Consider the following 25,960-nt stretch of genomic DNA (forward strand, 5'->3'; position numbering starts at 1 on the left):
CCAGGTGGTAATGAGGGACTTCGGTTACTCAGACATCAGTTGGGGAAATAACATAGCAGGATACAGATTATCCAATAAGTTCTTGGAATGTACTGGAGACAATTTTTTATTTCAGAAGGTGAAGAAAGCTACTAAGGGAGATGCTGTTCTAGATTTGATTTTGACAAATAGGGAGGAACTGGTTGAGATTTTGAAAGTGGAAGACAGCTTGGGTGAAAGTGATCATGAAATGATAGCATTCATGATTCTAAGGAATGGTAGGATGGTAAACAGCAAAATAAAGATAATGGATTTCAAGATGGCAGACTTCAGCAAACTCCGGGAGTTGGTAGGTAAGATCCCATGAAAAGCAAGTCTAAGGGGAAAAACAATTGAAGACAGTTTTTCAAAGAGACATTATTAAGGGCATAAGAGAAAACTATCCCATGGCAGAGGAAAGAATGTCAAGAGACCACCAGCTTAACCAGGAGATCTTCAATGATTTGAAACTCAAAAAAGAGTCCTACAAAAAGTAGAAACTAGGTCAAATCACAAAGGTTGAATATAAACAAATACCACACGTATGTAGGGACAAAATTAGAAAGGCCAAGGCACAAAACGAGATCAAACTAGTTAGAGACATAAAAAGTAACAAGAAAACATTCTACACATACATTAGAAGCAAGAGGAAGACAAATGGACAGGATAGGCCCATTACTCAATGAGGGGGTGAAATAATAACAGAAAATGTGGAAATGGCAGAGGTGCTTAATGACTTCGTTTCAGTTTTCACCAGGAAGGTTGGTGATGACTGGACATCTAACTTAGTGAACGACACTAAAAACGAGGTAGGATAAGAAGAGGCTAAAATAGGGAAAGAACAAGTTAAAAATTACTTAGACAAATTAGATGTCATCAAGTCACCAGGGCCTGATGAAATGCATCCTAGAATATTGAAATTGCTGACTGAGGAGATATCTGAGCCATCAGCAATTATCTTTGAGAAGTCATGGAGGATGGGAGAGATTCTAGAAGACTGGAAAAGGGCAAATATACTGTCCATCTATAAAAAGGGAAAAAAGAACAACCCAGGGATTTACAGACCACTCAGCTTAACTTCTGTACCAGAAAGATAATGGAGCAAATAATTAAGCAATCAATTTGAAAACATCTAGAAGATAACAAGATAAGTAACAGTCACCATAGATTTGTTGAGAACAAGGCATGTCAAACCAACCTGATAGCTTTCTTTGACAATGTAACAAGCCTTGTGGATAGGTGAGAAATGGTATATCTTGATTTCAGTAAAGCTTTTGATATTGGCTCGCATGACCTCATAAACAAACTAGGGAAATGCAACCTAGATGGAGCTACTATATGGTGGGTGAAAAACTGGTTGAAAAACCGTTCCCAGAGAGTAGTTATTAGTGGTTCACAGTCATGCTGGAAGGAAATAACAAGTGGAGTCCCACAGGGATCAGTTCTGGGTCTGATTCTGTTCAATATCTCCATCAATGATTTTGGTAATGGCATAGAGAGTAGACTTACAAAGTTTGCAGATGATACCAAGCTGGGAGGGGTTGCAAGTGCTTTAGAGCATAGGATTAATATTCAAAATTATCTGGAAAAACTGGAGAAATGGTCAGAAGTAAACAGGATGAAATTCAATAAGAATAAATGCAAAGTACTCCATTTAGGAAGGAACAATCAATTGCACACATACAAAATGGGAAATGACTGCCTAGGAAGGAGTACTGCAGAAAGGGATCTGGGGGTCATAGTGGATCATAATCTAAATATGAGTCAACAGTGTAACGCTATTGCAAAAAAAGCAAAAATCATTCTGGGATATATTAGCAGGAGTGTTGTTAGCAGACACGAGAAGTAAATCTTCTGCTCTACTCTGCACTAATTAGGCTCAACTGGAGAACTGTGTCTAGTTCTGGGAGCCACATTTCAGGAAGGATGTGGACAAATTGGAGACAGTCCAGAGAAGAGCGACAAAAATGATTAAAGGTCTAGAAAACATGACCTATGTGGGAAGATTGAAAAAATTGGATTTGTTTAGTCTGGAAAAGAGGAAGATTGAGAGGGGACATGATAACAGTTTTCAAGTACGTAAAAGGTTGTTACAAGGAGGAGGGAGAAAAATTGTTTCTTAATCTCTGAGGATAGGACAAGAAGCAATGGGCTTAAATTGCAGCAAGGCAGTTTAGGGTGGACATTAGGAAAAACTTCCTGTCAGGGTGGTTAAGCACTGGAATAAATTGCCTAGGGAGGTTATGGAATCTCCATGATTGGAGATTTTTAAGAGCAGGTTAGACAAACACCTGTCAGGAATGGTCTAGATAAAACTTAGTCTTGGCTTGAGTGCAGGGAACTGGGCTAGATGACCTCTTGAGGTCTCTTCCAGTCTTTGATTCTATTCTATGATTCGGTCATATTTGGACTTGATGATCTCTCAGTAGTTTTATTTGTGACACTTCAGTCCTCTTCAGCACAAAATACCATGAGACCATAGACTTTTTTTTAAAATGACTGAGCAGGCCAAACAAACCTAATATGTGAATGATGAAGTAATAAAGATCCTACACTGTAGGTGAAAAATAAAAATGGTATAGTGGAAAGCCTTTAAATATATTAATAAACATTTTAAAATCTCTTAAGTGACACATTAATTTAAATGGGCAATACTGACCCAGAGACTAAAAAAAGCTACTTCATACTCAGGGGTCTGAGTGAGAAACTGCTGAATGACACCATTAGATATGATGGGATGTGCCATGGGCAGGCTTTGTGGTGAGATCTGTATGGGTTCACACTTGGGTCAAGATTTCAAAAGCTGGGAGCCTAAAGCTAAGCTTCTAAGTCCTTATTTAGGCACCTAAGTAAGTGATTTGATTTTCAAAAAGTCTGACCTGCATTCACTTTAGGGAATACTCCTGGATGCTTTTCAAAATTAGGTCACATCTTTAGGGACTTAAATAAGGATGTGGGAGCCTCTCTTTAGGCACCCATCTTTGTTAGCTTTGGCTTTGATAAATAGCATCAGGTGCACATCAATCTGTACTGGCCGAAGATTATCACCATGTTCTGCACTGGCCAAATATTTCTGGTCCAAATCCTTCAGCATGTTGGCAGAAGCACAATCTCAGAGGCCTTTGCTATCATGCAGCAGACTGAGAACAGATGATATGGAAGGATTTGGCAATTATGCATCTTCCAAACACACATGCAAATAGAAAGAGCTGCCAAAACAATAGGAGAGCAAAAAAATGTCTACCAGTCCTATTAAAAATAAATGTAGAAAATGTTCAGGATCAATTAAAATAAATTTCACAGCAAAAAATAAATAAATACAAAATTGTGTTTTGATGCTACTGTCTAGTGTACCTTTTTTGTAAACTGGTTTTGCCCCCAAACATACACTGAAAAACTTGGCTGCAATATCTCCTTTAGAAATAGCTTAAAGGCTTAAATACTTGACTCTGAAAAGCTAAAGTTACTTTTTGCCTGTCCAGTCACTGTCCTCGTATGGTCCTTGAGGGCAACTTAATATTACAGGTGCTGGGTACATTACTAACACAGCATTACATCTGCATTCCTTTAAAGTGCCTGCCAAGCATTTGTTTAATTTTGTCCATGCTGAAATGAAAATGAGAGCACTGCTTAGAACAACTGTTTGAAAAACTACATGCAGTTCGCACCATATGCTACTATGCTGAATCCCTACTGGAAACACTTATAAAATGGAGATAAAAGGACTATAATGCTGATGCCATATGGTAGGTGACTGGGGAAATATTCTGAAGACAAGAAAAATATTAGCTATCGCTCTGTCTTAAATGTGCATGGACATTGGGGGGAGGTTTTATTTCCTCAAGAAATGTTATAATTAAATATATTCTTTAGAAAAGCATTTTTATAAGAAGAAAGTTTGATAAACTCTTTTTTAAAAAATCTAGAGTTTTTTTCAATTAAAATAACAACAATTTGGTTTCAGCATTAGAGTGAAATTCAGTAGAGGGGGGCCAGAAAGCCCAACACAAGCCCTCAAAATAGAGCTTTTTATTATGAAGGATTAAGTGGTGCATTGGCCTGGAGCAGAAGGATGATTTTCCGCCACAGTTACCAGTTTTCCCAGATACTCTTTTTATTTTCCAAAAATGGGATTGGGGGAGAACCAAAATACAGTAATGTGCATGTTAAATACTACTGAAGGCAGAACATAATGCAAAATAATTACTCTATTGTACATGTAGCTACAATACAAATATAGACAGCCACTCTAATCTTTTAGGAATAGGTAGAAAAATACAGCATTTCATGTATTTGTACAGTTGAAGTTAAGGATAGATTCACAAAGGTGTTTTGTTTTGTTTTGTTTTTTTAAGGCCCAGGTTTTAGGACAGCAGTTACCAAAAACATATCAAAATAAACTACATACATCATCATTTGTAAACTTGGATGCTGTCTTGTTATCTACTTCTGCATCATTAAAGAGCACATTTTTTTCTAATACATGATGACATTCTGTGACACCACATAGAAAGCCCAAAGGGCATAAACCACCAGGTTTTAAAAATTACTTGTTCTATGACTGGAAGCAGCATTCTCTGTCAAAACCCTGCAAGCTGTTCCACATAGTCAGGCCCCTGAGCTTGCACAAAGCCCAGTGAGGTCACTGGGTTCTTCCCAAGAGCACAGGTTTAGCCATACAGAGCAGCTTGCAGGATAGGGATGGAGGATTTTCCTGAAGGAGCTTGGTATCTTTTACATACTTCAACTAAAATGCTTGTTATTGATTTGGATTGCATGAAAAAGTGACCTCGTGCCTAATGGCACATAAACTGACTGACACTGGTGGTCTGCAGTACATGTGCTAAGCATTAAGACTTTGACTCTGAAGGCTTTAGGTCTTCAGAACTCCATTGATACCAGTGTGAAAAAAGACTGCAAGAACAGTCATAGTAATTTTTCAAAACCACATTGATTTAAGACATACTAACACCCAGTAATCAGAGTGAATCACTTATAGTTGTTGAAAAGAAACACTTCCAGGTAGTAAGTCTACAGGTCCCTGGAAACATTACTAACAATCCAAGCTATATATATAGTAACTATTATTCACTGGGGAGAAATTCACCCCTTCACTGAAAGCCAGCAGAAGATCTACACACTACTTAAGTCCCACCTCAGACCCTTAAAACAGGGCTTTAATGAGATGTTAGTGGTGCATAGGCATCATGTTGGTGCTGGGATGTGTGGGGTGGATTTCACCCTTTTGAGTAGGCATTTTGATTTGGCCCATACTTCCAACTACAGGCTCTATCAAGATCTTTTTCTCCTAATCAGAACCCATGCCTAGAAACAAAATGATTCTCGGTTCTCTCACCATTAATTGAAACCAGTCACCAAATGCGTAGTGTTCAAATCTTCAAAGGGGTTCTCTGTAGTGTTAACTAAGACTGTCGCAGCAGGATAAATGATCTCTTCAACTGTCACATATGTCCCTGTTAAAAAGCCAACGACTCCAATGACAGCTATAAAGATGTCTTTAAGTATCATCCACACACTTAAGTTTTCCTTGTAAAACGTGAGGATTTCAACCAAAGGCGGCAGGATCAATGCCAACGTGCTGCTGCTTACAGCGCCAACAAAGGAAATCACCAGGTCGAGGTGAGGGATCAAGACTGCTACAGCACCTGAAAGAGATAACAAGCACTTTTATCTTCAATTCAGCATCTTCATTAAAATAAAACCTTGAAAGATACATAAGCCAGTGAATCACAACCTAACAAATATTGAGCATTTACCACTCATTTGTAATTCTAATCAGTGTAGAGCCCCAGACTTTACTAACAAATAAGAACAGTCTTCATCTCTTTTTGTGTTGAATCATAGAATATCAGGGTTGGAAGGGACCTCAGGAGATCATCTAGTTCAAGCCCCTGCTCAAAGCAGGACCAATTCCCAATTAAATCATCCCAGCCAGGGCTTTGTCAAGCCTGACTTAAAAAACCTCTAAGGAAGGAGATTCCACCACCTCCCTAGGTAACCCATCCACTGCTTCACCACCCTCCTAGTGAAAAAGTTTTTCCTAATATCCAACCTAAACCTTCCCCACAACAACTTGAGACCATTACTCCTTGTTCTGTCATCTGCTACCACTGAGAACAGTCTAGATCCATCCTCTTTGGAACCCCCTTTCAGGTAGTTGAAAGCAGCTATCAAATCCCCCCTCATTCTTCTCTTCTGTAGACTAAACAATCCCAGTTCCCTTAGCCGCTCCTCATAAGTCATGTGCTCCAGTCCCCTAACCATTTTTGTTGTCCTCCGCTGGACTCTTTCAATTTTTCCACATCCTTCTTGTAGTGTGGGTCACAAAACTGGACACAGTACTCCAGATGAGGCCTTACCAATGTTGAATAGAGGGGAATGATCACGTCCCTCGATCTGCTGGCAATGCTCCTACTTATAGAGCCCAAAATGCTGTTAGCCTTCTTGGCAACAAGGGCACACTGTTGACTCATATCCAGCTTCTTGTTCACTGTGACCCCTAGGTTCTTTTCTGTAGAACTACTGAATGCACTTATTTCTGAGTTGGATAAGTTTTAGTGCTAATGTAAAGTACCCAGCTTGATTTTCAGATCCCAAAGTGAATTTGCAGGACTGGCAGTTCAAAACAAAATCTTTTTGTATACGTGGAATAAACAAAGTTTGCTCTATAAATCATTGAGACACAAGAGATCTGAAATTGCATGGTGACACTTTTACACTGATTTTTTTCAAGAGAATGACAGGTAGAGGGGAGACAGGCTTTTGAGTGGAAGGGGAGTCTGTAAGTAGCACAGGCTATGCTGGGCAAACACACACACACACACACACACACACACACACACACACACACAAAATCACCCTACAAACTACATCAAATTTGATGCCCTGGTAAATGATATCCATATTAAAAAGTAACTTAAAAATTAACCAAAATGGACAAACAACTTTCTGACCATTTGGGATCCCATGGCCACCACAGTCCCAGCTTATTTGGACACCTGTCTCTTGAAAAAAATCAATCACTAAGACTGTTCAGTTTGTGAAATACCTCTGACAGGTTACCAATTTACCAGAGAAAGAGTTCAGTCCAGACAGACGTATTTAGAAACAGGAACTATTGAGCCTTCCAGCACTGGGTGGTTGGTCTTCATCCCAATACTATAAAATTCTACAAACAGAATTCATTGTTCTAAAAGAATCAGGGCCTCTGATGTTCTTAATCCATTTGTCTGGAAACTCTAACCAAGATGTCCTAGTCATGATTCAGAGCCATACAAGTGTGTCGTGCAATGAATGCTTTCAGTTTTGTATCATAAAATGAGTTGAGCAGAGGTTCCAATCTAATCCCCAGTGAATGGCAGGGCACATCTGACCTCCTTTCACAAATGCATCCCTATCGGCTGGCAGAGATTAGCACAGATATTCATGTCAGCTGCTTCCCTGGAATAGCTAAATGGAAGGAAGGGAAAGGGGAAAACCGGTATGAAAACCTCCAGCATGACAGGAATCATGCACAAAACATTTTTTGCTCTTCTTTTCTATACTGCTCCACATATTTCCCAACTGCCACCACCCTCAACCCACCCATCTACAGCCAGCTTCAATACAGTGCCTTTGCGTTCAAGAAAAATGTTAGTGGAGTAATGTTTATAATATATGGCAATAAATAATGCAATGATTGGAACGAAGATACCTTTATGTAGCAAGTAAGGGCAAAACCTAACTAAGTGCATACCAATGTGATCTTTTCTCAGCCTAACAAGCAGCACTTTGATTTCAAATGGAACCTTACAAGTTTTGCAGACTAATATCCCAGATGTAGGCCAGGACGTCTTGAATTCTGAGGGCAGCTGAAATTAAAAAGGCAACTTTCTAAAATAAATATCGTTCACGAATCACAATAAACTTGTGGCACTTATGAGCATCACAGCAAAATACTCAAGACGTTTCAGAAAAGGATTAGGCTTTTTTATGATTAAGACAGCATCTCTAGATACACTATATAACAAAGACTGGATTTATGACCCTTCAGAATATTAAGGATCTCCCATTATCCTACCCTATTAACAGAAGTTAGCTGCAGAGTAAATGATACAGATGTCTTGTGGCAGCTGTGGTCTGTGAATTCCACAAAGTTATAAAAGAGAATGCAATGACACTCTGTCCAGAGGGAAGCAGGGGGAAAGACAGAGGTCCTAGAGAAAACCTTAGATACACCCAGACACAGGGAGAAAGCTTAGACTCTGTTTTCTGTTGTTATGTTATTCAGTTCACAATAAAGTCAAACACTCAAAAGTGGGTGTTTGTCCTTCTATAGTGTGGAGCAGATTTGGGGTGTCATCTTCTTACACATTCCATAGATTAAAGTTTAAAAGACTACCAATTGTCAGGCTTCTTGGCATGAAGTCATTTCTCCTGTTTAGGACTGGATGGCTTTAGTAGTATGGGGCTAGGGGATCCAGTAAGCCTCGATTTCAGATGTCCGGAATTCCCAAAATATAATATTTACTTTAAGTGATGAGTCCGGGAGAACAGTAGAGCATGTAAGTGCAGGTGGTTTGTATACTGAAAACCACCTTGAGGTGAGTAGTTGTGCAGCATATCCTATTATTTGCAACGGCTGAGAACACAAGTTTAGTTCAGTCTTAATTTAACTCTCTATTCCTTGTGCAGACAGAACTCCCACTGAAAACAATAAAGTAGGCAGCTTGGGAGCACAAACAATGCAGAATTGGACCCTCAAGCCTGGACAATTAGCAAGCATACTTAATACTTGTACAATATTACATAACATTAAAGTTACCGAAAATTGAAGTTGAAATGTATGTGCCGTGTGGTAAAACTCATAGTTAATGAATTTGTTGAAGACTGAAGCAATGGAAAAAGCTGCACATTTATTATCTTGCTAGTTAAATGGATGCAGTGGGTGTACTCAATAAATTTAGATTGTTTAACTTCTGTAACAGACCTCTTTCAGTTCTACGTAAGTGCTGACAATTAAACAGGATCATTCATTAGTTATATTAAATTGGAATGTTTGAAAATGTTCTTGATTAAAAAATAGTGAAAGATTTAGAGTTTTTTAAAGATAGAAACACATGAAATTAAAATATATATTGTAATGGTTCATTTAGACTGGAGAAAGACAGAAAAGGGGGTACCTTGGATTAGATTACACTAAATCAAAACTCAATCTGGATTGTTTGGATCCTGGTCCTATTTTATACCAATCTCAAAATTCCTGTGTTGGGAGGCCAACAACTTCACTGACAACTATAAAATGTCTAAGAATCAAATTGACAGACTTAAGTTTTCCTTGTAAAATGCGAGGATTTCAACCAAAGGTGGCAGGATCAATGCCAAAGTGTTGCTCTTAAGAGTGCCAATGAAGGAAATCACCAGCTCTAGGTGAAGGAACAGAGTGTTGCTGGGTTTTAGTTAATTTCTTCTTTCAATCCCGTAACAATCCACCCAGAAATACAAGTCACATATTCCCTTTTCATTTATGCCTGCTAAAGAATGCTTCCAGAGTTAATAATAATATGCCAGTTCCACAGGAGAATCAAACAGAAGAGTCACATCTGCAGAGAAAAGCCTACAGACTATCGATAATAATTTCTAATGACTCTAGGATATTGAAAATCAAACAGTAAAGACTCAAGAAGAGTTTCAGAACCGTGATGAGGCATTGTGTAAGGTACACAAAGTGTTCTGTTTGGGGAGTTCTAGGAATCGTAATACGTGCTATACAGAAAGTCAGAAATCCTGCAATAGTCACAGGAAAAGGTCTTTTGGGTTTGACCAGCAGTGAAATCAGCTTCAGGCCCCCAGGAAATGAGTAGGAGCAGTTTGAACAGAAGCATCTCATAAAAATGACTGCGACAGTCTGTCCCAACACTGCAGTAACATTCTTCTGGGATGTGATATTTTGGAATATTACACTTTTTATAAAGGAGAGATCTCTCCAGTGGAAAATTTTCCTTAACTTCATTCGGTTTCATTCCTAGTTACATTGCCTCTATCTTAACCAATTTCGCTCCCTCCTACGGGCCAGCCAATTTAAAAGCCTGCCTTACTTGCTGAGGGATTTCCTGCCCCATATGGTGAATTTCACCAAGTTCAGCAGGAAAAAAAAAATTCTTTCCTTTTCTCCAGGACAGGCAGACCTATCTGGCTGATAAAATACAAGATGGTAAATAGACTCATCAGATATGTGTAGTATAAAAACCTCTTCCTAATATACTGTGAAAATCACCTAAAGGGGAAATTTATCTGCCCCTGGAAGGCCCTGATGTACAGGGGTACAGATTGAGTGGCTCTGTATCCTACGTAACGCAGAGAGGCAGTTTTCTTGTTGGTCTCTAGGAAAAAGAGGCATGACTGCTGACAGGGACTATCCCTATGAGCATGCCTATCCATAGAGTCCTAAGGGTTAAGAAAGAATCCAGCTGCACACTCCAGAGCAGATAAGAAGAATGGATAGGGACTGAGTTGTAGGGGTAATAAGCAAACATCACATAACAAGAGGGTATTCACCCACGAAAGCTCATGCTCCAATACGTCTGTTAGTCTATAAGGTGCCACAGGACTCTTTGCTTCTATCATATAACAGTGGAACACAGCATACTCAAGGCCTATATTGGAAGTGTCTGTCACCACTGTTATTACAGACGTATCTAAAACCATATATTCTGCTAAAGATTTTGAATGAGAGGAAATGTAAACAGGGTGGTAAACAAACAGCATATAATTATGTTAATGAGATCAGTTAATGAGTACATAGCACCTCAGCAATGTAATGTACCTAGAAAAACAATGATGCACGCGTTTTTAAAAAAATGAGAGGAAAGAGAGTCCTGTGGTTAAGGCTCTAGACTGGAACTTGGGAGATATGGGTTCAATCCTTCCCCCCACCACAGACCTTAGATAAGTCACTTAGTTTCTCTAAATGTTAGTTTTCATCTGAAATGTGAATAGTATTTCCTTTCTCCTGCTCTTTGTTTGTCTAGTTACAGCGTAAGCTCTTGTTGCTTACTCTGTTCTAGGCACTTACAAACCCAATGAGCCCTGACCTTAGTTGGGGCTTCCAAGTGGTACTGTAATACAAATAATAATAATAATAAAAAAAGAACAATTTGATTTCTACCTCTTCATAATGATTTGACATTTAATATCTTAGCATCAGATAATAGAGCAGAAACCATAAGGAGCATTTCAGGCATATAGATTTGTAGATCCCAAGGTCAGAAGGGAACCATTATAATCATCTAGTCTGGCCTCCTGCGTAACACAGTCCTTAGAACTTCCCCAAAATAATTCCTTGAGCATATCTTGCAGAAACATCAAATCTTGATTTTAAAATTGTCAGTGGTGGAGAATCCACAACAAACCTCGATAAAATTGTTCCAGTGGTTTTCATTATTTAAAATGTACATCTTATTTCTAGTCTCAATCTGTCTGGTGTCCGCTTCTGGCCATTGGATAGTGTTACATCTTTCTCTTCCAGATTTAAAAGCCCATTATTAAATATTTGTTCCCTGTGTAGGTACTTCTAGACTAACCACCACACCTTAACCTTCCCTTTGTTAAGCTACACAGATTGCGCTACGTGAGTCATGAAACATGCCTGCTGGGATTTTCTGTCCATGGCTTGAATGTGATCAGCACAATACTGATAACATTCAGAAAACTGCTGAAAACATTTGCCTATTTGTTGCAGCTGATTATGAAACTTGCCAAAAGTCATCATCAACTACAGAAAAATTTCTGTCAGTTTTCTGTGTGTGCCTAGGCAAGCAGACTATATCTAAGGTTAACATTTGTATTGCCTGCATGAGGTCAGTGCAACACAGACTTATTCCCTCTTTGTTTCATTTTTCTGACATTAAATGGAAAGACAGCACTCATTTATTAAAGATAGGTCTTTCACAGAGATATTTTCAGGAAACGCAGTAATATTGTTACTTATACGAAAAACCACAGGCTTGGTTCAGTGGCGAATGTGCTTTGCCCGGTTTAGCGCAATGAAGCCAGGTCTTCGCGCCCCATAGGAGTTACAGGTACACGAACAGATGTATGCCTGTGACAACGGACAGTTCAGTCAAGAGCGGGAGTCTCTGCCGTCCGGTAGGGACAAAGGTGCTCCTCCTATTACTTTTATACATAGATATAAACAAATTACGTATTGCCCATCTGATATGATTTACCAGCCTTATCCTTGTACTTTCTAGTTTGAACAAGATATCCTTGTCAATTATCCTGTCTTCCCATCCTTATGGGATCACTGTGTTCCTGTACCATATCTTAAGAATGTGTTTATGTAGTTACTTGAGAACGCTGGGTGTTCTTCTAACAACCTCTCCAGTCAGGAATGTGTTCAATTGATTAGCCAATATCTAGTGTGTTATTTGCCAAGGGTAGGCTTACTCTAGTTCTCAGCCTTTGTTTCATACTGTAAGTTATGTCTAGGGCTCCAGCAAGGCCTACAACTTACTCTGAGTATAGAATGAATTTTCTGAGAATTTCAGGTAAACCAATAATATAATTTAGGGGTTAAAATTAATTTTTAAATGGTCCATTAAGAAATTCAGCACTTGGTTTCAGATCTTTTCCATATTGCCACCTTACAACTGTCCAGCATAGGCACTTCTCAAAGAGATGCTACTGAGGTTGCCTGTGCTCCAGTAGAATGGGTCCTCACTCTGTCTGGGGGAAGGGAAGATGCACTAACTGATAACAAAGGAGGATACAGGCAAAGGAGGATACAGGCAGAAACACACTTTGAGGGTCTCTCAGAAGATATTGCTTGTCCCTAAGCTTGCTCCGCTATAGCAAGAAATAGTTTGCTCATCTGACAGTGAGAGAGTGAAGCCCTCCTCTCCCCACTGGATGTATGAGTCTTTGGGAAGAATACCACTAAGTGAATTGATTGATTTATGTGGAACTCGACATTACCTTAGGAACGAATTTCAGGTGGAGTGATGGGATACGCTACTTTTCGTAAAGAAAAAGTATGGTGGGTTGGCCAAGAGTGCCTCCATCTCACTCACCTCCCGCCTGACGTGATGGTAACAAGGGATACACCCTTCATAGGCAGGTAGGACATCAAGCACGTAGCCAGTGGTTCAAAGGGTGGCCTGGTAGGTACTGACAGTACAGGAATTCAGTACAGAATACATTCTTCCGCTTTACTCTGCGCTGGTTAGGCCTCAACTGGAGTATTGTGTCCAGTTCTGGGCACCGCATTTCAAGAAAGCTGTGGAGAAATTGGAGAGGGTCCAGAGAAGAGCAACAAGAATGATTAAAGGTCTTGAGAACATGACCTATGAAGGAAGGCTGAAGGAATTGGGTTTGTTTAGTTTGGAAAAGAGAAGACTGAGAGGGGACATGATAGCAGTTTTCAGGTATCTAAAAGGGTGTCATCAGGAGGAGGGAGAAAACTTGTTCACCTTAGCCTCCAATGACTATGGGCTTAAACTGCAGCAAGGGAGATTTAGGTTGGACATTAGGAAAAAGTTCCTAACTGTCAGGGTAGTTAATCACTGGAATAGATTGCCTAGGGAAGTTGTGGAATCTCCATCGCTGGAGATATTTAAGAGTAGGTTAGATAAATGTCTATCAGGGATGGTCTAGACAGTATTTGGTCCTGCCATGAGGGCAGGGGACTGGACTCGATGACCTCTCGAGGTCCCTTCCAGTCCTAGAGTCTATGAGTCTATGAGGAATGAGGTTCCATTGTGGTGTTGGCTTCACTACTGGTGAGAAGATCTTAGTGAGTCTCTTCAGGAATCTGGTTATCAAGTGAGTAAAAACAGAATAGTTATCTGTTTGAGGGTGGAAGGCAGGCAGGCACTGATAGTTTTCTGTGTCTCCACCCAGCAGCAAAGAGACAGTGTTGACTTCTTAAGAGTGAGGAGGTAGTCTAGAAGAGCAGGAATACCTGCCGTCTCTGGAGATAATTGGTTTTGTTGTGTCCAAATAGAGAAACACCTCCATTTAGCTAGATAGGATTTTATGGTGGAGTCTTTTCTGTTGTGTTTGAGAATGGCCTCTGAACTTGAATGCTCTAGGTCTGACAGCCATCCGTGAAATGGAGTCTGGTACCACTGGATTTTTGCTCCTGAGTACTTTACCCTCATGGTCGAGAGGCTTCCACAGACCTAAATTTTTGGGACCTAAGTGCAAGGACTTGCTTTATCTGGAAGGAGTCGGGCAGGATCCTTACTCTTGGGATCAGATCTGGAAGGGGATCTGTTCTTGTGTCTATAAAAGTGTCCCTTACTCATGAAGGACCTGAGACAATGGGTCTTTGGTTTTATCAGATCTGACCTCTACTCTGTGCTCAGAGGGGTGCTGATTAATGAGGATGGGTGGTCTTCCCAGCCTGGATTAGACTGGGGTCTCTTGGCTTTCTCCATGAGGTACATCTCAATCAAATCTTCTATACCACTCAGGTCCAGGGAAGGGAAGGAGCCACAGATACTGCATTTGGTGGTGATGTGAACCTCTCCAAGGGAGTAGAGACTGTGCTGGTCAACATTGCTGACCAAGATGAGGCAAGGACAGGAGACACATTTCTTAAATCCTGGAACTTTGGGCATAGTTCTTTTCCTGAGGGGGTAAACGAACAGGGTGCCTGGGGTGGAGAATACTAATCTACATTACTAAATCCAACACGAACTACATACAATTATATTTACAGATAAAAAGATGGTACAAAGTTAACTCTGGACACAGGATTCTGACTCAGGTCACATGGCAGTAACAAGGAGCTGGAGAGGTGGTCAGTCTGACCTCCCGTTGTACCAGTTTTCCCAAACTTTTTCTGTTGTGGCCCCGTTATCTGTAATGGAACCTGCCTGCACCCCTCCCCTGGGGTCGCAGCTGGGGTCTGGCAGTCAGGGGCCAGGAGCTGGCGGTCAGTGACCAGGGGCTGACAGTCAGGGGCCAGGGGATGGAGCAGGGCTGAGAGGCATTTCCTCCTCGCCCCTGTGGGGGCTGGCTGGAGCTCTGCCATGCCCCCAGAGATTCTCCCCTGCTCCCCCAGGGGGCATGCCCCACATTTTGGGGACCACTCTCTTATACCGTTGGTGCTGAGCACATGGCGGTTATGTTGGTTCACGCCTATGCCCTCACACTAGCAAGATTTTCTGGTCTCAAGCACATGGTGTGCATGCATCCCCCTGTATGAAATACACATAGGGACCAGTGCTTGAAGAACTGAAAGTTTCTTCTTTTAGAAGAGGCTAAAGAATAATGTTGGATTACAGAGAAGTCCATGAGGAACTGCCCTCTTTCAAAATGGCTGCCATCTCCCATTGTTCTCAGTGTGGATGAGGCCACAGCCTGCTCTTAGGAAAGATGTCCATTTTCTCCATGTCCATTTCTCACAGTGCTCCTCTCTATCTGCACCTTGATAACATAGGTCGCCATCATCTTTTTTATTGGAAGGTTGGCTTCATTCTCATTGGGAACAATGGAAGGCAGATGCCATTCTGAAAGAGGGCAATTCTTTGAGAACTTCTCAGCCATAAACTTTCATTTATGAAGTATAATGGTGAAAACAATCATTAATCCTAAACACTTCTTTTCACAGACTACCTGATGCATTAGATCTAGTCAGAAAGGGCAGGAGAGGGGGGAGTGTGTGCTTGCAGGGTTGTGTTGTGTGCAAGAATAAGGGAGAATAAAGGTAAGTGTGAACAGAGGATTGTGGAGGGCGGGAGGGGCAACAGGGGTGGGTGCAACAGAGAGGGGAATTAGGAAGACAGGGGAAGAGTGCATTGTTGCATTGGACACCTACACTCCAGCTACATTGTTCTGTTCTGGTGAATGGTAAAACTCCCATTTGCCTCCAGTGGAATTTGGATTAAACCAGGTGCTGTACACTTCTAAATGCCACCCGCAACTTCCTTCTCCTTGGTGACAGAACATGCATGACATGGTGGGTTTGGTCTAGCACGGGGGTTCTCAGCCTTTTTCTTTCTGAGCAGCCCCCCCAATCCTATAAAAACTCCACAGCCCACCTGTGCCACAACAACTGTTTTTCTGCATATTAAAGCCAGGATCAGAGTTACGGGCTAGCAAACAGGGCAACTGCTTGGGGCCCCATGCCACAGGGAACATCGTGAAGCTAAGTTGCTCAGGCTGCAGCTTCAGCCCAGTTGGCGGGATTTGGGGCCCCAGGCTTCAGCCCCATGTGATGGGGCTTCGGCTTCCTGCTCTGGGCCTCAGCAAATCTAATGCTGGCCCTGCTTGGTGGACCTCCTAAAGCCTGCTTGCAGCTCCTCCCGCCCCCTGGGGGGCCCCGAACCCCTGGTTGAGAACCACTGGACTAGCAGAAACATTTCAGAAGTGAAACACTTCATATTTAACTTTAATCCAAATTAGAAAAGAAGTTCAGCCAACTAGATCTGTGAAAACAGTCACATTTAACAAGTTACAGTTAACTAACTGGACATTCATCGGATAGCTCAAATTCCCATATAGCCACTCTGAACTGGAATAGGACACAGTTTTTCATTTACACTGCTATACATTCTGTTTTCTGTGTATTGCAGCTTTAAATGTGGGCAGTCTCCACACATTCTGCAGGGACAAATATATGACAGCTGACATTTTGTTTCAGTTCAGGTGCAGAATGTTACACAATAAGCACCTACAGTCTCTCCCTCAGAGACACTATATTAGTCCTTTCTTTGTTGTTTGCCTTAATCTGAAATAAAAGTCACCTAGGCTGATAATTACATATTTTAACCTTTTCGTATGAGAACATTGCATCTTGGGTCTTAAAAGCTAGCCATATTTCCAGTGTGGGTGTTTTAAATAGATCCAGTATCATATTTTTATATAGTTTAAACTGTTCTTTTCCTAACTTGGCTCTTTTAAACAAGAACTGTTTGGACACAGTCTTTTTTCATGTCTGCTTTGGAAAAGTGGTAAGAATTAAATCTGTAATCATGCTGATGGGAAAAGCAGCTAATACCACATTCTTTAAATGAAAACACAAGCTCAACAGGATTTTAACTCAATACCTTTAAAATAAGAAGCAAGAGGTTTTGTCTTTATAGCAGCTATAGTGAAGATTTTCAAAAGGCTCACTGATTTTCAGTGGGATTTGCAGTCCTAAATCCATTAAGCATTTTTAAAAAATCTCCTCCTATAGGACTTCTAATATAGCATTTCAGGGATGGGAGTTGTCATAGTATAATTCCCAATTCTGAACCTTAGCGTCCAAAATATGGGTACTAGCATGAATTTCCCTAAGCTTAATTACCAGCTTAGATCCTGTAGTGCTGCCACCAATCAGGATTTAGGGTAGAGTGCCTGATAAACTCTGGTCTCCCCCAAACCCTTCCCTGGGGATCCCCAAGACCCAAATTCTTTGAGTCTCACAACAAAGGGGAATAAACCATTTCCCTTCCCCCTCCTCTCCTCCAGGTGTTCCCTCCCTGGGCTCCTGGAGAGATATACAGATTCAAGCTCCATGAATCTAAACAAAGGGATTCCCCTTTCTCCTTTCTTCCTCCCAGATCTTTCCCGCCCTGGGTACACTAGGAGATCACCGTGATTCAAACTCCTTGAATGACAACACAGAGAAATCAGGTGGGTTCCCCCCCTTTCTCTCCCCCTCCCTTCTCCTTCCCTGTTAAGTACAGACTCAATTCCCTTGAGCCTCAACAAGGGGAAAAATCAGACAGGTCTTAAAAGCAAAACTTTTAATAAAAGCAAAAAAGAATAAAGAAAATCACTGTAAATTCAAGATGGAATATTACAGGGTCTGTCAGCTTATACAAACTGGAGAAAAAAGCCTCCTCCAGCAGAAATACAATTTAAAATACTTTTAGCCAAATACACATTAGACCCCTACCAGCCAGATACACATTTGCAAATAAAGCAAAACAATCAAAAAGACTAAACCACCTTTCTACCTTTTGTACTTACTAAGTTGGAATAGAAGATTAGAGAGCCTGTAGGTACGTGTGGTCACTCAGAGCCCAGAGAGAACAAAGCAAAACCCAAAAAACACAAACAAAGGCTTCCCTCCACCGAGATTTGAAAGTATCTTGTCTCCTGATTGGTCCGCTGGTCAGGTGTTTGGTTCCCTGTTTGTTAACCTTTTACAGGTAAAAGAGACATTAACCCTTAACTATCTGTTTATGACAGGAGTAGTCCCATACTAATGCACAACAAACATATAATGAGGATGACTAAGCATACAAATGAATATAAGAGCAAGCATGTTTCTTGCTCTGTCTGCACAGGGATTTTAGCAACTTTTGTAGCTGCACCATCCAAATTGCTACAAAGACAGTTTAAATTGGTGCAGCATGATTTGCACTAGCACAATTTACCCTGCCTTCTAGCTATAGCCAGGGGCCAGCTCCAGGGTTTTTGCCACCCCAAGCGGCAGGGGAAAAAAAAAAAAGCCACGATCGCGATTGGTGGCACCTCCAACCTGCTGCTTTCTTCTTCGGCGGCAATTTGGCGGCAGGTCCTTCCCGCCGAGAGGGACCGAGGGACCGGTTACCGAACTGCCACCCAAGAGCCCGATGTGCCGCCCCAAGCACCTGCTTGCTGGGCTGGTGCCTGGAGCCGGCCCTGGCTACAGCAAATGGTTTTGCACTAAACTGTCTCTGCAGTAAGGGTTTTCATTGCTTCAGTTACCCTGGTGGCCACGATGCCACTGTAGACACGTTTCAGAGTGGTAGCTGTATTAGTCTGTATCAGAAAAAAGAACAGGAGTATTTGTAGCATGGATCCGATGAAGTGGGTTTTAGCCCACAAAAGCTTGCTCAAATAAATGTGTTCATTTCTAAGGTGTCACAAGCACTCCTGATTCTTTTTACTGTAGAAAAGGGCTTGGTTCACACCAAGATTCCCACATATGCAACATTTAATGATCAAATATAATTTACTGCAGTTTGGTTCAGCAAAAACACGTTAAACCCATGACAACGAAAGATAATTTTCCCAAATGATGTTTTATATTTTACCATGAACATTGCAAGGGCACCAGTTTACATTATTTAAATATGCATTGTTGTAGTAATTAGGTCTATGGAAAAAACACAAGAGAATAAGATCTATGAGCTGGATGGTCATGACTATACCCAAAATTCCCCAACTAGATTCCTTTAACGATGGTAATACCCTTTATTCAAACTTGGCTTAAGTCACTTTTGTGACTTTCAGCATAGGAATGTACTAGGAATAGAAGGGACTTATATAACAAGCTATATTTACAAACATTTAAAGGGACACTCTCAAATCAGATAAAGAATTTGTTCTAAAGCTAGACAAAAATCAGGAAGATCACAACCGACATGTGGAGAACTTTGTGGGATGCCCAGGGGTACTCAAATATTCACCAGCCTAAGTACAGGAGACATCCTCACAAAGATGCCTGACATAGGCTTGAGCATTCAAAGTACAGCCAACTGGGATCATGGTTCTGTAACTGATGTGCTCGACAGAAGAGCAGATTCAGGAAGTTTACAAATTAGGATTTTTTTTTCTTACTCTACAAAAAGGAAAGTAACCAGTAGAAACATTCCTTTAGGTGCTCTGCAGAGACATGCTTCAAAAGTTTCTTCTTGTCAACACCATTTCACAAATGTTAAAAATTTATGTTGCTATACTGCTTTCCGGATACCAAGAAAGACCCTAATCCTGCAAATGCATCCATGTAAGTAGACCATCTATGCCCAGGGAGAGTCTTACTGAAGTCAAGGGGATTCCATTCAGGCACAGGGGTATGGCAGTGTGAATGCAGTTGCAGGGTTAGGGCCAGGGCCAAAGATCACAAATAAAGGAAAACTGCTTTTTTTTAAAAATGATAATGTATTTAGAAAGTTACTGCAGTCACACATCTATAATATTTCTCTTAAAATATAAAACCAAACACACAATAAATATATCTAACCGGTCACCAAGAAGACAATTTAAGTTTCATTTTGACCAATCCTAACTACCAGAATTTAGCATTTCAATAAAAGCACTTTATTTTTAAAGGAATAATACTCCTTTATAGTCTTTACAACTCAAAATGATGCCACATTCTAGGTTCATCTGGGTACATCTCACCAAATCAATCCCCTGTCATTGACGGGGCCTTGGACATTGGCACATCTTTGTCTCTCCTATTCTCTGCTCATGGCACACAATAATTTGGTCTCCAGAGGGCTGTGATACTTAAATCCAGATTACTGGGCTCAGTGCAGTGGTAACTAGGTAATGGCTTGTGATGTGCAGGAGGTCAAACTGGGTGATGGCTTCTGGCCTTAAATTCTATGATGCTCTAATACATGAACCAGAATGTGAAACTGATCAGAAATCAATTATTAACCTGAAGTGAAACTGACTAATCTATTTGTATTGTGCAAGCTGAGTGTGCAAATAGTAAAAAAATCATTACTGGTCAAGACTAAAATATATTTAGTTTTAATAATTTATGGAGTTATTCACACAGGTAAGACGTCTGTAAGCAGGGGTTTAACATACGAATTTTAAATAGAATGCATGCCAATAAGCAATAGTGATTAAGAAAATCGTTGCTTCTGAATACAGGCACTAATTATAATAAGGCTTGGGTTTTTTTTCTGTTTATTTGTTCTAACTCATCTTAGATACATTCATTAGATGATTTCTTTAAGTACTATTCTGATTTAAATCTTGGGCAGAACACAATTGATTAAATCCAAATATCTTAAACTATATTTTTACAAGTATCAGTGCAGTCTCAAAAGCAAAACGGTTAAAGAATACAGCAGGAAATATAGTGGAAGCACACTGCATAAGGTAACAAACTCTACTTTCATACTTGCAAGAAAAAGAGATAAGACTAGCATCTAGGACAACCACACACATCATATTGTTCTGTTTTATTCCCAGTGGAGTAAAGAATGCTTTCATCATTATCTTTCAGCAACATACTGTAGGCTGAGAGAGACTGAAATTGCTCTAACTCTACCCTTTGCTTGCCTTCACACTGCTACCCACTGTTTGGGTAGGATTGATTTATCCTATGTTAACAGGATTCATTCAGGTCAAGCAAGAGAAGATAGCGTAAATTTCATTGTTAATCCTTCATAGTGAGAAGTAATCAAGGACACCCTACACCCAAGCAACAAAAACTTTGTAACCCTGACAATAGTCTGTTCCCTGAACCAGCACACACATCCTTTTCTCTGTTCCCCTGCACACACTATTATATGAGGGGTTGTAAAAAGGTGAGGATTTTTATTTTATTTATTTGTTTATTTTAATAAACAAATTAAAGCGCATATAAAGTTTTGCACCAAGGACCTTTCAGAAAGTGGATAAATATCACTGGTCCGTATTCCAGATGAGGCAATTAGGAGGCAAATGATTTATGTACTTTGACAGCAACTAGATGGAGAGGTCAAGGCCAGAATTTTCAAATCCAGGTGCCACAAGTTACGCATGCCAAGATCCTGCACCCACTAGTTCTACGAAACCCCCCACTGGATGAGTGTCCTACTACTAACGCTAGGAGGAGTCAGCTCTCTAGCTGCCTGTGCTGTGTTTGAGTATTTAAAAGGCAGAACTAGTAAAACCTTGGGTTTCCAGGGTTTGCAGAGACCTTATGCAGATATCCCTGGCTTGGAAGCCAGAGGAAGTTTTTAAGACTGGCTCAGGAAAGTAGTTAAGTCAGGTGCACAGACTCGGAGTCAGATAAAAGGAGCCCAATTTTCAGAGATGCTGTGTGTGGGCACTTGCCACTGACGTCAAGGGGAGCTACAGTGCTAGGCTTCCTATAATAGGGCTGCTTATGCAACATGAAATAACTGGATGCAGGAAGCTAGGGAAGACCCCTTCATGTTTGGCTATGCTCCCCAACTAAGAAGAGGGAGGATACAGCTTCTATCCACTAGAATAGAAGCCTTCATGTGTGTACTGGGGTGTGTGCATGTGTGTTCATGGATGTTCCTGCTGACATCACTATCACTCACTCACTCATGCCCATCACCCCAATCGGGATATGGGCCACCAACAACAGATCTCCAGAGTCCTCTATTCTGGGCCATTCGTTCTAACTGGTTCCAGGTATAGCCCATTTTTTTGCTATCAGCTTGAAGGTCACGTCGCCAGGTGTTTCTTGGACGGCCTCTTTTCCGCTTGCCTTGGGGGTTCCACACAGTGCCTGTCTGGTGATGTTAGTTGGCTGCTTGCGTAGTGTATGTCCTATCCAACCCCACCTTCTCCTTCTGATTTCTTCCTCTGCTGGGAGTTGACAGGTCCTCTCCAAGAGATGGATGTTACTGATGGTGTCTGGCCAGCGGATCTGGAGAATCCTTCTGAGGCAGCTATTTATGAAGGTCTGGATCTTCCTGATGGTTGTTTTGGTTGTCCTCCAGGTTTCAGCTCCACACAGTAGGACTGATTTCACATTGGAGTTGAACAGTCGAATTTTTATTGCTGAAGACAGCTCTCTAGAGCTCCAGATGTTCTTGAGCTGTAAGAAGGCTGCTCTTGCCTTACCAATCCTTACTTTGATGTCTGCGTCTGTGCCACCCGGCTGGTCGATGATGCTACCTAGGTAGGTGAAGGACTGCACTTCTTCCAGGGGGCTTCCATTCAGTGTGACTGGGTCATTGCTGGTGGAGTTAATCCTAAGGATCTTGGTCTTGTCCTTGTGAATGTTGAGGCCAACCTGTGATGATGTGGCTGCCACTACTCTTGCATCTGCTGTTTACTGTGCAAAAGGAGTGCAAGGTCATCAAGCTGGGTCCACAACGTCCACTGGATTCCGTTCCTACGCTCATAGGTGGATGTCTTCATAATCCAATCGATGATGAGGAGAAAGAGAAGTGGTGACAACAAGCATCCTTGCCTGACTCCAGTTTGCACCTGGAAGCTGTTAGTAAGCTGCCCTCCATGGATCACTCTACAATGTATACCGTCATACGAGTTCTTGATCAGGTTGACCACCTTTTCCGGGATGCCGTAGTGCTGAAGGAGCTTCCAAAGGGTCTCTCGATCCACGCTATCAAATGCTTTCTCACAGTCAACAAAACTGATGTACAACGAGAAGTTCCACTCTTTAGACTGCTCGACTATGATGCGAAGCGTTGCTATCTGGTCCGTCCATGATCTGTTCTGCTGGAAAGTTGCCTGTTCATCTTGTAGCTGTGGATCGACGGCATCCTTCATTCTCTCTAAGAGGATGACAGCACCATATGACATCACCATAACAGAGCCATAATAAGGGTTGTGGTTGTGAGATGCTGATGGAGGCCCCAGAAGGTAGCAGGTTTCAGAGATAATAACTATTTAGAGGAGTGTGCCAGCTCATACCTCTCAGAGCTACCCGCAGACTCAAGAAATAAAGACTGCACCAGTTACACTCAGGGCATATCTTCAAATTTTTCTTTGCAACATTGATAACTAGAAACTCTTTTTAAAATGAAAGCTGAGATTCCGATATGATGGTTTGACTCCAGGAATTCGGGCCCTAGCCATGTGCCTATGCCCTATTATGTACTTGACCTAACTGCTTCCCTGAGCCAACCTCAAAAAAACCCCAACCCCTAACTGGCTTTTACACCAGGGAAGTCTGTAAAAGGGCTGTGCAAAGCCTGGAACCTCAATTTTTTATTAATTCTGCAACTTAGATACTAAGCTCTAGTACAGCCTGGATAGCTGGAGAAAGATGGTTCTTCACAGTGCAGTCTGCAAGAAAAACTCTTATCCTGGTTGGCTTCATGCAACTAGTGTGGTAGATGCTTGGCATAGTCCACTGTGAAATATGAGCAGATGTTTCACACTTCACTTGACTGCATTCTGTGTGTTCTCAACCCACATATGGTTGGACTGTCTTCTGTGAACTTCAGTAGATTAATTTGGCTCTTAGCAAAATTCTTTCAGTGTCGCTACTGACACTTTAAGAATCCATCTAGGCATAATTAAGTGAGATAATTTTAAATGACTGCTATATGCAACTAGAGTCAATAAGCCATCACAAAGCAAAGCTATAAAATGCATTATTAATTGAGTCTAAATAGATAATGCTACAGCTGTTACGGAGCATGGACACTGCCCCACAAACCAGTAACTCACCTCTTAGAAACCCAATTCTACGAAGCCCATAAAAGGTTTGAATTAACACACACACAAAATGCCAATTCTAACCCTCTGGATTTCCCACTGCATCTGATAGAAGAATTGCGGTCCAGTCCTACAAGCACCTACCAATAGGACCACTCGTGAGTAAATTACTGACGTGCAAGTATCTGTGAAGCCCCTGAGATTATAAACTCTTCGGGACAGGGACCCTTTTAATATTATACAGTGCAAAGCTCAGTTAGGAAGCCATTTGCAATGTAACAACAATTTAACTCAAATCACAAACTCATGAACCCTATGTATCCTATTCTTAATTACCAGTTGATGGTGCTCTTCACATTTACTACCTATCTACATATAGATGTATACATAGACACTACGTTTTCTCCAAATGCTGATAACAAATTTTTATCTGGGCCACTCGAAGATTTTATAAAAGTGTTACAAAAGTGTTTAAAATGTTGCAACATGCCATTGATTCTTGTTGCTATGAAAACCCCACAGCACGCTGTAAATTCACTGATTACAGTACACTCTTGTTTATCTGAACCCAATTATCCAAACCTCTGCATTCTCCAAATCCCTTTCTTATCACGCCGCAGGAGAATACACGCTACAGAGGGCATATATCTCATGCTATGGGACAAGAAAAGGATTAGAGAATCGTAGGTTCAAATATAGAGCGAGATCCCTAGCCCGGACTGCAAGGAGGAGGAGAAGCCCCGGTCTGCAGAGGAGCCAATCCCATTGCTGAATGGCTCCTGCCCTCTCTATTATCCAAACTCCAATTATCCGAAAAATCTATGTCCTCTCTTGCCATTCTGATAATGGGGAGTATATTCCGATCGATATTTCTGAACCGTAGCCCCTCGTGTCTACTCCGTGTTTTACTAACACGCAATAGAGATGCAAGATATAGATGAGAAAGGGTTTAACTGAATAATACACACATACAAAGACACTATATTTTCTTTAAGGTTTTGTCATATTCTGCTTGTTAGTCATTCTTCAGAATGAGCAAAAACCCCCCTGTAAATGCAAAATTCAAATTTAATCTACTACTCAACTTTATATTAACTACTAAACTTTAGTCCATAAATACTGTATGTGTGGGGGAGAACCACTACTAAGACACCTCCAGTAGAAGTTATAATTATGATTCTTTATCCTTCAAGCTTCCTTGCTTATCATTCATAACCAAATTCTTCTACCTTCCTCTAATACACTTAAAGGAGCAAATGATGAAGATAAAAATCAAAAATATTTTTCTGTGCAAGGCCTTTCACCAGCAGTACAGCCCTCAGGCTGCCAAAAATGACATTAATTGCTCTAGATAATTTATTTTCCCTAATTACCACTTTAGGACTAAAACTTATTTAATAAGAGATAAGGAGATTAATAAACCAAAGATATTAAATAAATTATAGAGCAAGGAGGTTTCTCTTGAGTAATTAAGCTTCTTCTCCTTTCTCATTAAAAGTCTTTACCTGTGTTTGTCTTTTTCATGTGCTGCTGTGCCCAATAGAATGGACACATTAATGCTAGAACAGTAGTCTCGCAAACAGTAAGTGTGCTCAAAAATGACACAAATAGTGCATGACAGGAAGAAGATACAGGGCTCTACCTGATGCATTTTTCAACTGCATTTGTGAGGCAAAGCCTCCTTAGATTATATCCTATTCCTGAAGAGCAGGAAGGCTTCAACCAGCATCTGCAGGAGACCACTACTGCAGGGGCACTAGCCTGGGCCCATGGCTCTATACCAGATCAGGGAAGGATGCAGTGAATACAGCCCAACCAGGCTGATAACAGTACTCCAGGGGAACCAGTCTGG

General features: G+C 41.0%; 1 protein-coding gene across 1 annotated transcript in view; it reads right to left on the minus strand.

Moving 5' to 3' along the window:
- Positions 1-2,371: 2,371 nt before the first annotated feature.
- SLC36A4 (solute carrier family 36 member 4) overlaps positions 2,372-25,960 on the minus strand; it is a 246,333-nt gene continuing 222,744 nt past the window's right edge. Inside the window, 1 exon segment of the mRNA XM_030559215.1 lies at positions 2,372-5,684. Coding sequence (XP_030415075.1) covers positions 5,377-5,684 — 308 coding nt within the window. The 3' untranslated portion in view covers positions 2,372-5,376.

This window comes from Gopherus evgoodei, chromosome 1 (genome assembly GCF_007399415.2).
Source record: "Gopherus evgoodei ecotype Sinaloan lineage chromosome 1, rGopEvg1_v1.p, whole genome shotgun sequence".
Classification (NCBI taxonomy): Eukaryota; Metazoa; Chordata; order Testudines; family Testudinidae; genus Gopherus; species Gopherus evgoodei.